The following is a 14,971-nucleotide window of genomic DNA, read 5'->3' on the forward strand; positions in this document are numbered from 1 at the left end:
CCTGCTAAAGTCGGTTCCTTGTACAGTGGTTTTCCAGGACAAAATATTGGTTACAGGTCGGGACACCACGGAGCACTTGTAGAATCTGGAGGAGGTTCTTTGTCGGTTGGATCGCGTGGGGCTCAGGTTGAAACGCTTGAAGTGCGTTTTCCTGGCACAGGACGTCGAATTCTTCGGAAGGAGAATCGTAGCAGACGGCATCAGACCCACGGATGCCAAGACGGAGGCCATCAAAAACGCGCCGCGATCACAAAATGTGACGGAGGTGCGGTCGTTCCTGGGACTCCTTAACTATTTCGGTAATTTCCTACCTGGGTTAAGCACCCTGCTAGAACCCCTACATGTGCTACTGTGTAAGGGAGATGACTGGGTATGGGGTAATTCACAAGAGGTTGCCTTTAAGAAGGCCAGAAAACTGTTGTGTTCTAACAAACTGCTTGTCCTGTATAACCCTTGTAAACGATTAGTGCTAACTTGCGATGCGTCGTGATACGGGGTCGGGTGTGTGTTACAACAGGCTAATGAATCGAGGATTTTGCAACCGGTCGCCTATGCATCTAGGAGTTTGTCCAAGGCCAAAAGGGCCTACAGCATGGTTGAAAAAGAGGCTCTGGCATGCGTTTACGGGGTAAAAGAAAATGCACCAGTACTTATTTGGCCTCAAGTTTGAGCTTGAAACTGACCACAAGCCGCTCATATCGCTATTCTCTGAGAGCAAAGGGATTAATACCAATGCTTCTGCCCGCATCCAAAGATGTGCGCTCACGCTGTCGGCATACAACTATGTAATCTGCCACAGACCGGGCACAGAGAACTGCGCAGATGCTCTTAGTCGGCTGCCATTGCCCACCACCGGGGTGGAAATAGCACAGCCAGCGGACTTGCTCATGGTCATGGAGGCATTTGAGAACAAGAAGTCCCCCGTTATGGCCTGCCAGATCAGGACCTGGACCAACCAGGATCCTTTACTGTCCTTGGTAAAAAAACTGTGTCCTCCATGGGAGCTGGTCCAGTGTCCCAGTGGAGATGCAGGAGGCGTTTAAGCCGTTCCACAGACGCAAAGACGAGTCGTCCCTGCAGGCGGACTGTCTATTATGGGGCAATCGCGTGGTCTTGCCCAAGAAAGGCAGAGACATATTCATTTGTGAACTGCACAGCACCCACCCAGGCATCATAATGATGAAAGCCAGAGCCAGATCCCATGTGTGGTGGCCCGGCATCGACTCAGATTTAGAGTCATGCTTGCACCAGTGCAACACTTGCTCTCAGCTGAGCAATACACCCAGAGAGGCACCGCTAAGTTTGTGGTCGTGGCCCTCCAAATCATGGTCGAGGATCCATATAGACTATGCGGGCCCATTTCGAGGCAAAATATTTTTGGTTGTTATGGACAATTGCTCAAAATGGACTGAATGTGCAATAATGTCTGTAAGCACATCCACGGCCACCATTGAAAGCCTATGAGCCATGTTTGCCACACACGGCTTGCCTGATGTCCTAGTCAGCAACAATGGGCCATGCTTCACCAGTGCTGAATTCAAGGAATTCATGACCCGCAACTGGATCAAACACGTCACATCTGCCCCGTTCAAGCCCGCATCCAACGGCCAGGCAGAACGGGCAGTTCAAACCATCAAGCAAAGCTTGAAACATGTGTCAGAAGGCTCCCTGCAGACCTGGTTGTCCCGAGTGCTGCTCAGCTACCGCACCAGACCACACTCACTCACCGGGGCTCCCCCAGCCGAGCTGCTCATGAAAGGGCACTTAAAACAAGGCTCTCTCTTGCCCACCCTGATCTCCATGATCACGTGGAGGGCAAGCGACATCAACAAAGTGTGTACCGTGACTGCGCAAATTTGTCACGCGATATTGAGATCAATGATCCTGTGTTTGTGCTCAATTATGGACATGGTCCCAGATGGCTTGTTGGCACGGTCACAGCCAAAGAGGGGAGTAGGGTGTTTCAGGTCAAATTGGCCAATGGACAAACACACAGAAAACATTTGGACCAAATCAAATTGCGGTTCACCAACAGCTACGAGCAACCCAAAGAGGACACCACCAACTTTGACCCTCCAACATACACACACAAGTGGCAACTGACATCATGGTTGACCACGAAACTGAATTCATTATCCCCAGCAGGCTGGCAAGGCCGGCTGCCCAACAGCCCAGTGAAGAACTGACCCACCCACCCACACCCGCATTTGTACTGAGACGATCGACAAGGGAGCGTAATGCCCCAGATCGTCTCACCTTGTAAATAAGTGCACTGTTGATTTCACGGCGGAATGATGTTATGTACTCAACCCTTTGTGACCTGCATGACACCTGACCACCAGAGGGCCCACCTGTTGGAGTCCTAAGGGATCCCAGCATCCCTTGGGAGCACAGTATATAAGCAGGCCACCCATGAGGTACCTGCACTCTGGAATCTTATTAAAGGAGCTAAGGTCACACTTGCTCATTACACACAGTACTCAGTCTCATCATTTATTATGAGTGTAATAACATGTTTGCAACAATTTCCATACAGGAAATCAAGCCATTTTAGTAGTTATATTGTTCACTTTTCCAATGGCTACCACTTCATGGTTTGGCCAATGAACATATGAACATATGAACATAAGAAATAGGAGCAGGAGTAGGTTATACGGGCACTCGAGTCTGCTCCGCCATTTAATACGATCATGGCTGATCTGATCATGGACTCAGTTCCATTTCCCTGCCCGCTCCCATCACCCCTTATTCCCTTATCGGCTAAGAAACTGTCTATCTCTGTCTTAAATTTATTCAATGTCCTAGCTTCTACAGCTCTCTAAGGCAGCGAATTCCACAGAAATACAACCCTCTGAGAGAAGAAATTCCTTATCTCAGTTTTAAATGGGCGTCCCCTTATTCTAAGGTCACGCCCTCTAGTTCTAGTCTCCCCCATCAGTGGAAACATCCTCTCTGCATCCACCTTGTCAAACCCCCTCATAATCTTATACGTTTCAATAAGATGACCTCTCATTCTTCTGAATTCCAATGAGTAGAGGCCCAACCTACTCAACCCCCTCATCTTACTGTAAGGCATAGAGGAAAATGGTAAAGATTCAGATAAAGCAGCAAAGATAGTCTTACTGTGAAGGGAGTCTAAGGCGACTAGATGTAGTCAGGTATTTTATGTGGATCAATATCGGAAAATGAGGAACAAAATTTAAAGGGGAAGGAAAAGGTAGTGGAAGTGCCTCTTGCAAAAAATACTTCAAAAATTTTGAAAAATATTTTCAAAGTTCTTACCATTTCAAGATACCTTTCCCCCAGCGCTGCTGGGATAGCATCAATACCAAGGAAACACTGCTGCATCCCAGAGGTGTTTTGTTCAATTCAATAGGATCTGACTGCTGGTAGCAGCCTGGGAGTCAATCTGGAGCCACCCACCCCAGAAAGCTCTAGCCGTTGAGTTTTTTACCCCTGGGTCAGGCAGCTCCAGACTGGATACATGTGGAATACCAGATGTGCGTAAATCCGGAATCAAATGTTTTTTTGTGCAGCAAAGAAACATTGCAAAACAGTCAGATTAGATGACACTGACATTTTTCGAGCTGAGATTGAGAATATTAAATGCGTGCATTGTTTACAGATTGTGCTGACATTACCTCTCCGCTGCTAAACCCTGCGCGTGTGACTGACAGGCATTCACAGTGCAGACTCTTTGTCATCACAATTTGTAACACAACCAACTCAACCGAGCTCCTCAATTGCTGCAGAAAAAAAAATTCAAATGCTTTCCGTATCAACTATGTTTCCAAAACAGCTTTTATTTGTTAGATAACCCAATTTTGGTTTTGGGTCACTGCAGAATGGGGAGTTTTGGGAATAGAAATTCTCCCAAGACTTTTCCAGTGTGTGACAAGCAATGGAGCCATATGTGCAGAAAGTGAAATTGAGGGCAGTCGTGTTCTAAATATAACTTCTTGATGAACAGTGGAAGGGCACTTGATTTGTTACAGCCTCACCTAAGAATGTGAAAGAACTCCCCAAACAGTCATTACCTTTTTTTTTAATCTCTGATTAATTCATTTTAAAGATTTAGATAACATCAGCAGAATGGTTGTATGCAAAGTTGTCTTTTTTTTTACAGTTTCATCACCAGGTTCTCTCAGTCGCTGTCACTCCCCATCACTCTACCCACAATCAGCAGCAAACAAGTTGAACTTGGGCAAGATATTTTTATATATGCTAATTGGACTTTTCATCTGCTGATGTCACACCATCTCGCAAGGACACATTCAGCAGCTGCCCCACTGCCATATTAGTATCATCCAGCACTCTGGGTCAACTTACATGCCACCTGGACTTCTGTCCTTCTCTGCATGAGTGCTCCAACACGATTTCTCACTATGCAACGGTAAAAGCCAGCGTGGGATCGGTCCAGTGATGGGATCAGGTATCTAAAAGTAAGAACAAAGTTACTCAGTTGGAGATTGTGCAGAAGTTTGTTTTTTGCATTGTTGCTCTTTTTTAAAAACAGAATTTCCAAGTATTTTAATGTGCACAGTTGCTGAATCAGTGCCAGCGTGCAGCATTCTTTTCCTCCTAATGACTTGATCAAATCGTGGCAAGCTGCCCAGTTTGAGAATTTTCCTTTGTGTCCTCTATCCGACTCACCCAGTTTGCCAGCTGGCAATCTAAACTCGCAACATGTGGAGAACCTCACATTGAATAAATTGATACTCATCGTGACTCCTTGCACAGCCATCCTTTAAAAATGAAACCTCATTTTAACAGATCTCTGATTTACTGTGTTGTTTTAAATAGCTCAGAAATGCCTGAAGAGAGGGAGCCAGATGCGCTGGTGGTGAATTGTTGGGATTCACATTTTGGAAGGTCTCAGTTCAAATGTCAATCTGCAGTGTCATAGGATCTCAATTCACCTCAATGGGCTTATTTTGTTCACTTTCAATGTAGAAGATTAGCTTTAAGAGAACGTTCACTCTTGGTGCCATTACATTGCAACTGTGATGTCTCTGGAAAGTGGGTTTTATGATGAACAGTAGAATTGCAGCCAAGTTAAAGCAGGTAGTCTCACTGTGTCAGCGCAGCAAACAGCAATCAGTGAATAGCCATCGTTTGAAATTTTTGAACTTTTGCAAGTGTGATATATTCACTTCTCTCTTTTACTCTATCTCTATCATGATTCTCTTTCTGTCTTAATTGTGTCTCTTCTATGGACTGTGCCAAATTTGGTTTCAACAATGAGAATCTGGTTCACGACTGTCGTTTGAGAAACAACTCTGCTGGTGTTCTACCTGTAGTTGTATGAGGAGTATTTTGTTATGTAATCAAAAAATGAGCCAATTTGTGATCCGATGACAACTGTCGTTTCCTTGGATTTGGATCTAACATTTGTTTTATGAGGGCACGTTTTACAATTTGTACAGTGCGCTCTGCTGCACCATTCGAAGCAGGATGGTATGGTGGAACCTTGGTATGTTTCACACCATGTTTTCTCGTGAATTGTGCAAATTCTTCTGAACGAAATTGTGGTCCATTATCCGAAACAATTTCTTCAGGGAGGCCAAATGAAGAAAATAATCTTCGTAAAATGTCCAATGTTTTACTTGTTGTTATTTTCCACATTGGGAACACCTCGACCCACTTCGAATGGCTATCAATCACAATGGACAATTGTTGTCCTTCTAACTCAGCAAAATCAATATGTAGCCTTTACCCTGGGAGGTCATTTCCATGGCTGTAATGGTACTGATGGTGGTTGCTTGCTTACCGATTGAAATGTCGTACACTGACTCACGATGTACTCTATATCTTTATCAAGACCTGGCCACCATAAATAACTGCGTGCAAAACTCTTGGTCAAGCACATTCCCAGGTGCTGGTCATGGAGGTCTCCTAATAATTTGGACCTGAATTTATTTGGTATAACCACTCTTGCACCCTACATGATACAATCTTTATCGACTGATAATTCATTCCTACGAATGAAGAATTGATGTGTATCTTTGTCTGTTACCTGGTTTGGCCATCCATTTGCAATATAAGCATACACCTTTGACATCACTGGGTCACGTTTGGTTGCTCTACCAATCTCTTCAGCTGTGACTGGCAGTTCATCAATGTATGAAAAATAAAACACTTCTTCCCGATTGGGTGTAACTTGTGATGGGGAAGGCAATCTAGATATTGCATCAGCATTACTGTGATCAGCTGATTGTTGATATTCAATATCATATGTATATGCTGACAAAATCAAAGCCCATCTCTGCATTCGGGCTGCAGCTAATGTTGGAACTGGGTACTTTGGATGGAGGATTGCTGTTAGGGGCTTATGGTCCATAACGATGGTAAACTTACGACCATACAAGTATTTGTGAAACTTCTTGACCCCAAAAATTAATGCCAAAGCTTCCCTTTCAATTTGCGCATAATTACTCTCACTAGCACTGAGAGTGCGTGAAGCAAAAGCAATTGGTCTCTCCTCCCCACTACGTGATACATGAGAGATCACTGCCCCAACTCCATACGGAGAGGCATCACATGCTAGCTTAATCTCCTTAGATATGTCATAGTGAACTGACATGGTGCTCTCTACCAATTTGCTTTTGCACTCCATGAATGCTGTATCGCATTCTTTTGACAACTTCCAATGGACCTGTTTTTTCAAAAGTTCATTCAGTGAATGTAATACTGTAGCCAAATTTGGTCGGAACTTCCCATAGTCGTTCAAAAGACCCAAGAATGAACAAAGTTCAGTGACATTCCTGGGAATGGGTGCATTTCTTATCGCATCCAATTTTTCCATGGTTGGATGTAAACCATCTTTGTCTACTCTGTACCCTAAGTACTCCACTGAGTTTTTAAATAACTCACACTTATGAGCAGACACTCGTACTCTGTGCTTCTCTAGCCGTTTGAGGACTTCATTCAATATGTTATTATGAATTTGCCTATTTGGTGTTGAAATTAGTATATCATCCAAATAACATACTACCTCTTCAATACCTTGCAAAATCTGGTTCATCACCCCTTGGAATATGGCAGGGGCGGAAGACACTCCAAACGGTAACCTATTAAATTGAGATAGGCCTAGATGAGTATTTATAGTCAAACATGACTTGGACTCCTCAGCTAGTTCAAGCTGTAAGTAGGCATTCGTAAGATCCAGTTTTGAGAAGATCTGACCATCTGTCAGTATTGTGAACAAATCTTCTATATTCGGCAATGTATTGGGGACATTACCCTCTAGAACCTGGTTTACAGTTACTTTATAATCACCACACAATTTTACCTTACCATCGGACTTAGGTACAACAACAATGGGTGTAGTCCAATTACATCGATCTATCTTACAAATAATATTCTCAGTCTCTAATCTTTTGAGTTTTTGCTCAACTTTCTCCTTGAGTGCATATGGTACGGAACATGGCTTGAAGTAAACCGATCTAGCATCCTTCTGTATCCTGACACTCACCTTGAAGCCTTGGATCGGACTGCCCGTTTCTCAGAACACCTTCGGATACTTCTTGATAACCTCATCCATTGATGAAAATCTCGCTTTCACACAGAAAATCTCACTCCAATCCAGCTTCAGTGAGCTCAACCGATTTCTTCCGAGTAAGGCAGGTTTGTCTCCTTTCACTACTATTAGAGGCAAGTTCTGAAATTGATCTTTATATTTCACCAGTACGGTGATACGACCGACCATAAGAATTTTCTCTCCTGAGTAGCCTCACAGCTCTATCTTGGATTTCTCCAGTTGGAAATCATGCAATTTGTCGAGGTACAGCGACTCCGGTACTACACTCACGGATGCACCCGTGTCGATTTCCATTGGTATCCTGAATCCCGCAACAGCTATTTGGATTTTAATACTTTCCGAATCGCTGTCCGTTAACCCCATGCTCCTGATGATGTGTAACTCTGACATCTCCTCATCCTGTTGTTGTTCTTCCATGCTATGTAGTCTCTTGGGATTTCTACTCATAGCTTTGAACGCTGGACTCATAGCTTTGAATGCTGATTTATCCTTCAGTCATCATGCCTTAGCAAGATGCCCAGTCTTTCTGCAGAAAAAACATTCTGCCTTCAAGTATGAACAACTTGAGCAATGTGTTGTCCCAGGCACCTATAGCATGACTTCGACGTTCTGGTAGAATTTCCAGTTTCTGCGACTTTGGGCCCCCACCATCTTTTACTTTGAACCTGCAGGTGATTTACCTTGGTTGACTGACAACCGTAATTATTATTTAATTCACGGGGATATTGCTCGGCCATGTCCATCGACCTCGCTGTCTGACAAGCAATCTCAAAAGTCAAGTCATCCATCGTCAATAACTTCCTTCTGATCACATCATTTTTCACCCCACAAACAAAACGATCCCGTAATGCTTGGTTTTGAAAGTTTCCAAAATTACAGTGCATCGATAGCTTTTTTAATGCTACGATGTAATCACTGATACTTTCATCAGCCTTTTGATTCCGAATCCCGAAACGATAGCTTTCAGCAATTTCTAACGGTTTAGGGTTATAGTGCTGCTCCAGCTTCGTTAAAATCTCTTTAAGCGTGTGCCCTTTGGCTCGACAGGCACAAGCAGATTTGCAAGGGTTTCGTATAATGCCAGACCTGCCTCCGATAAGAAGATCGCTCTCTTACGTTCCAAAACAGCCTAGTTTTGGACTGCATTGTCTGGAACTTCGTTTATGTTATTTGCAGTGAAATACATTTCTAGCCGATCCACATATGCTTTAAAATGTTCCCAGTCGTGTCTATATTCACCCAAATGTCCCATTACACCTGCCATTTTAATCTCTAGCTGTTCACACCATGTGCTGTATTTTACCTCGGATTTTTGTCGCTTTTTCCAAAGACAGAAACTTCCAAAGTCTCTCTCTCGGCTGGCTCAATCCTTCACCAACAAAATTTAAGCTTTAAATCATCCGAAAAATCCCATCTCATCGCCAAATGTGATATATTCACAGAGCACAGCAGATACAGCTCCCAACATGGCAGGCAGCTTGTCGAAAGCCTCTGGAACAGCCTGGTTCTGTTTATTATTAACTCTGCATTTGCAGTACACAATACGTCCACATCCACAGTGTGGAGCTACAAACATTACAAGCTTACAGAAATTACAACAAGCATCAAGCTGGCTTGCTCGACGACCTTCACATTCCTCAAAAAAGTCAGCTTTCTATAAGCTCTTGTGAAGCAATAGAGGTTTTGCCAGCAGTTGGAGGTCAGTGAAAAGGCACAGAGCTCTATTTTCCCTTGATTGCAGAGTGGTGTGAGCAGCCAGTCTAACTTGGCACTCTCAGCTAGCATTGATAAAACAATGCGACTGATGTCAAAGTGGGAGATGGTACTACTGATTTACAGGCTGGGATGGTGTACCATTCTTTAGCATACTTTTACTTGACCAGCTCTGTTGGGCGGGCTACATCGTCCGCATGCCCGACACGAGACTCCCTAAGCAAGCGCTCTACTTGGAGCTCCGACACGGCAAGCAAGCTCCAGGTGGGCAGAGGAAATGTTTCAAGGACACCCTCAAAGCCTCCTTGGTAAAGTGCAACATCCCCACCGGCACCTGAGAATCCCTGGCCCAAGACTGCCCTAAGTGGAGGAAGAGCATCCGGGAGGGCGCTGAGCACCTCGAGTCTCGTCGCCAAGAGCATGCAGAAACCAAGTGCAGGCAGCGGAAGGAGCGTGCGGCAAACCAGGCTCCCCACCCACCCTTTCCTTCAACCACTGTCTGCCCCATCTGTGATAGAGACTGTAATTCCCGTACTGGACTGTACAGCCACCCGAGAACTCACTTTTAGAGTGGAAGCAAGTCTTTCTCGATTTTGAGGGACTGCCTATGATATGATGATATATTTACTCAAGAATAGTCCATGATATGTTGGTTAGAATTCCCAATTACCTTTTCACCATTACTACTGAATATACTTCAACCTCTATACTGGGCTCACTTGATCATTTTCCTTCCAAAATCAGCATGATCCCAAATCACCACATTATCAGTTTATGGTCCGTCTCACACCCTTGAAAACTAATACTCTTGCTGAATTTCCTGCAAAGGAATTAGACCATGCAAAGCTGAAATGCCCCCCAACTGCTTTTGTATTCGTATTTAAAACATCTTTAATCCTTCCAGGATAAATAATTTTTGGCTTGACAGGCAGAATTACATTTGGCTGCAAAATAACATAAAATGTGCCAAACAAAATGTGAAAAAAAACAAGGTTTTTGAGGGTCACATCCCCCTTCAGCTATTTCTAAATCCACTGCTGCTACAAACTGCATTTTTTGTGTAATTTAGGATTTTTCCGTCAGTTAAGTGCAGCTTAAATTATAATGAGCTCCAGTGTAACTCGCTGTCTTTGCTGGGCAGATGACTGATATTCAGGGCTGCTTTTGAGTGGTCAGCATTTTTGAAGCTATTGATTAGATTTTGCCAGTTTTCTTCATTGGAATTTATGAAAACTTTTCAAGTTTCCATCCAACCACTTTGAAAGGACCTTAGAAGCCAAGCGACGCCAGGGATAAAATCGATGAGGACACCATCGTATATTATTTATTCCCTTCAGCCCGAGAGATGTGGTCAATATGACTGTCATCTGGCATTACCTGGGGACAAAGCAGCAAGACCCACAAACATCACATTTTCTCAGTAACAGGTCAGGCAGGTAAGCGTACTCGGCTCAGAAAAAAAAATCAGATTTATTTTATTAAATAGTAGAGGGGCAAATTAAGGTACAAGTTATTGCTAGTTATTTACACAACACAATGATGTTGTTGGTTGTATCGCAACACCACTGTTTGTGTGTACAGCAGTGCAACTGGTAGACCTTTTCTTTTCAGTGCTACAATATGTGACGTTAATGTACAGTAACATTGGAATGGAATAGCTAACATGCTGCATGTTTAGTACGTGTGATGTATTATTATACATCACACAGACTTCTGGGCTGGAGGTTCCAGTCCTTTGCACTCCAGGTTTCACCTCAGCATAGCCGGCAGCGCAGAGGAAGTTAAAGTACTCCAAAGGCAAGTGCGAGTGTTTGTTCTTTTAATGTTTTTTAGCGATTTGTGTTGTGGTAGTGTGGGCAATGTTTTGACAATGTTTTTGTGTTTTTTTTAAGGTCACCCCCCCCCCCCCACTCCAGGCCTCTCTCGGAGCACATGCGGCCCGGCACTTTAGTTCACGAGTTTCCCATCCTTATGCCACGAAAAGTGTACAACGCCTCCCTTAGCGCTGCGCCCCCTGACGCAGGGCCCAGATGCCGAAACTTCCTTACCAAAGCGCAAACTATTCCCAGCCGTTAACTTTCCCGCCCCGCCTCTGTTTTCGCCCTGAAAACCGAAAAACCGAAAATCCAGCCCTAAAAAGCGGCAACAGAGTAAACTGACGTGCACTACAGCTCATGTTCTTCGAAAAACAGAAACCATTGAAAACCTGCACTGTAAGGAACATACACATCGTCACTATAGTGCAGTGAACTGTATTTATGAAGCTTCAACCATACCACATCATTTACTCCAAATGCCAGGTTCTTTGCTGTAGAATAAAAAGGGGAAGCACACCTCATTCTCAATGTTTTTTTATAACATAAATAGGTGAGCAAGGATTGCATGATTTCCAAACAGGTCTGCATGGGGAATCCATTTTTCATCCATCGACACAGTCCTCATTTATCTGCACAACTTGGTTAATGATGTAAAAATGTTGCCAGTCCCATGATGATGTAATTAAGCACCAGCAGCATACATTAATTCCATTGTAACACATTTATAATCATGAGATTAATAATTATTTCTCTTCCATTGCTCTCATTAACATCTATATACAGATTATTTTAGCAAATGTAAGGCCCAGCAACACTGATTCATTTTTCATTTGGAAAAAAAAGCTTTACTGTGCAATTTTAAAGTTGTTTCTCTGCCATCATATGCTTCCCTCCTGAATTTGCTATGTGGCATTCACCAGGGCACCAGTGGGTGATTTGTTTCCAGTAATCTGCCCCATGCTGCTCTGACAGCAGGTGTATGAGAGCTGACCAGAATCACATAGCTACTTATTATCGTACTCTTCCAGGGAAGCACCTGGCTTCTGCTTAGTGTCTGAAATGAATGGCAGAGTAAAAACTGGCATCACATTGTGTGGATAATCACGGAGGTAAACCTACACCTTTGTACTCTGCCGAGCAGTGAATAATGACATAAGAGATAGGAGCAGGAGGAGGCCGTCTCGAGCCTGCTCCGCCATTCAATAAGATCATGGCTGATCTGATCTTGGCCTCAACTCCACTTCCCCGCCAGCTCTCCTTAACCTTGACTCTCTTATCCTTCAAAAATCTATCTATCTCCACCTTAAAATTATTCAGTGACCCAGCCTCCACAGCTCTCTGGGGTATAGAATTCCAAAGATTCACGACCGTCTGAGAAAATAAATTCTTCCTCATTTCCGTTTTAAATGGGCGACCCCTTATTCTGAGACTATGCCCCCTAGTTCTAGAAATTTGGAACACAAGCACCACACTCCAATACCTGAAAAATATTCAGTTTAACTATTTTTTCGATGACCATGCATCCAGTGACTACTTTAGTACCCAGGTAATAGAGTTATATAAGTCGGACGCCTGAATTCGCATTGTAAATTATTGTTTATTGCTCATTGTGATTGGACGGGATTTCTGTGCAAATGTAAAGGAAAATAAGAAACGTGGAAGAAAAAGATCTGCTTAAAGAGGATGAAGAAAACAAACATATTTTACCAGGAGTGAAGCATTTCCACTGCCAATGCGCTCTGTGGGGTTGGGAGAATTCAATCTTCACTCAGTTCTCTACATAAGCTCCTTGCGTTGGTGGATCCTCCTTACCTTGTTACATGCACTTCCTTTTCCTGTAAAAGGTTGCAGGAATGCAAGCAGTACAGAATTTCTATATTTGTATTTTGTGCACCAATAGAAGGTGGTGGGGGTATGGAACTCACTGCCTGAAATGGTGGTAGAGGCAGAAACCCTCATCACATTTAAAAAGCACTTGGATGTGCACTTGAAGTGCTGTGACCAACAGGGCTACGGAGCAAGAGCTGGAAAGTGGAATTAGACTGGATAGCTCTTTGTTGGCTGGTGTGGACACGATGGGCCGAAATGGCCTTCTTCCGTGCTGTAAATTGCTGTGATTCTGCAGATGATGGCACCCCAATTTTGTGTTATAGATTAAGAGGTCAAAATGCACTGTAAATGAAATTCAAGTTTATCCCCTTTCCTCTGACCATAATGAGATTAATTGAGATAAATTAGGATGCAGTATATCATTTAGTTTTTAAAATGTTTATTTAATATCTAATATTGTTCAAATGGAACTAGAAATTTATGATACAAGCTGCAGAATCAAACGTGTCTTTCATATTTGTGTCCAAACAGAAAATACATTGTAAAATATTGTCTTTGAGGCCACATCTGAGTAACACAACAGCAATACTCGAGAAACATTTTGTGCAGTTCTGATGACATCGGTCAGAGTCTGACCTTTCTCCATGATGCAAATCCACATGCAGACACAAGATGGCGCTGAAACACTAAGTCAGTGCTCATCGCACTAGTCCTGCCTTTTGAACACTTGAATATTACCTTTGCAGTGAAGACTAGGAGCTGACCTTTACTGGCTGACTTACTTAGTTGTGTTAGCTGGCTCAAAATAAATAATTTAATTAAAACCCTGCTGTATTCCTTCGTGTAACGTGAAAGCACCTCTCTCATCATCATAGGCAGTCCCTCGGAATCGAGGAAGACTTGCTTCCACTCTTAAAATGAGTTCTTAGGTGGCTGAACAGTCTAATACGAGAACCACAGTCCCCGTCACAGGCAGGACAGATAGTCGTTGAGGGAAGGGGTGGGTACGACAGATTGTCCGCATGATCTTTCCGCTGCTTGCACTTGATTTCTGCATGCTCTCGTTGATGAGACTCAAGGTGCTCAGCGCCCTCCCAGATGCACTTCCTCCACTTAGGGCGGTCTTTGGCCAGGGACTCCCAGGTATCAGTGGGGATGTTGCACTTTATCAGGGAAGCTTTGAGGGTGTCCTTGTAATGTTTCCTCTGCCCACCTTTGGCTCGTTTGCTGTGAAGGAGTTCCGATTTGAGCGCTTGGTTTGGGAGTCTCGTGTCTGGCATGCAAACAATGTGGCCTGCCCAGCGGAGCTGGTCAAGTGTGGTCAGTGCTTCAATACTGGGGATGTTGGCCTCGTCGAGGACACTAATGTTGATGCGTCTGTCCTCCCAGGGGATTTGTAGGGTCTTGCAGAGACATCGTTGGTGGTATTTCTTCAGCGACTTGAGGTGTCTACTGTACATGGTCCATGTCTCTGAGCCATACAGGAGACCTCTCTTATTGATTCTCTTAAAGGGTTGACAGTGGGTAGGCAATAGCAGACATTTAACGGTCACATGGATAAACTTCAACAATTGTACATCCCTGTCTGGAGTAAAAATAAAACGGGGAAGGTAACTCAACCGTGGCTAACAAGGGAAATTAGGGAGAGTGTTAAATCCAAGGAAGAGGCATATAAATTGGCCAGAAAAAGCAACAAACCTGAGGACTGGGAGAAATTTAGAATTCAACAGAGGAGGACAAAGGGTCTAATTAGGAGGGGGAAAATAGAGTATGAGAGGAAGCTTGCAGTGAAAATAAAAACTGACTGCAAAAGCTTCTATAGATATGTGAAGAGAAAAAGAATAGTGAAGACCAACGTAGTCCTTTGCAGTCAGATTCAGGTGAATTTATAATGGAGAACAAAGAAATGGCAGACCAATTGAACAAATACTTTGGATCTGTCTTCACGAAGGAAGATACAAATAACCTTTCGGAAATACTAGGGGTTCGAGGGTCTAGCAAAAAAGGAGGAACTGAAGGAAATCCTTATTAGTCAGGAAATTGTGTTAGGGAAATAGATGGGATTGAGGGC

At 43.6% G+C, this 14,971-nt stretch overlaps 1 protein-coding gene across 1 annotated transcript in view; it reads right to left on the reverse strand.

Annotated features, from left to right (window-relative positions):
• sdk2b (sidekick cell adhesion molecule 2b) overlaps nucleotides 1-11,669 on the reverse strand; it is a 460,427-nt gene extending 448,758 nt beyond the window's left edge. Inside the window, exons 1-2 of the mRNA XM_070858209.1 lie at nucleotides 11,588-11,669; nucleotides 4,330-4,436 (exon numbers count right to left, since the gene is read on the reverse strand). Of these exons, the coding sequence (XP_070714310.1) occupies nucleotides 4,330-4,436; nucleotides 11,588-11,658 (178 nt within the window). The 5' untranslated portion in view covers nucleotides 11,659-11,669. The remainder of the gene's footprint in view (nucleotides 1-4,329; nucleotides 4,437-11,587) is intronic.
• Between the last annotated feature and the right edge of the window lie 3,302 nt (nucleotides 11,670-14,971).

This window comes from Pristiophorus japonicus, chromosome 16, assembly GCF_044704955.1.
Source record: "Pristiophorus japonicus isolate sPriJap1 chromosome 16, sPriJap1.hap1, whole genome shotgun sequence".
Taxonomy (NCBI): domain Eukaryota; kingdom Metazoa; phylum Chordata; class Chondrichthyes; family Pristiophoridae; genus Pristiophorus; species Pristiophorus japonicus.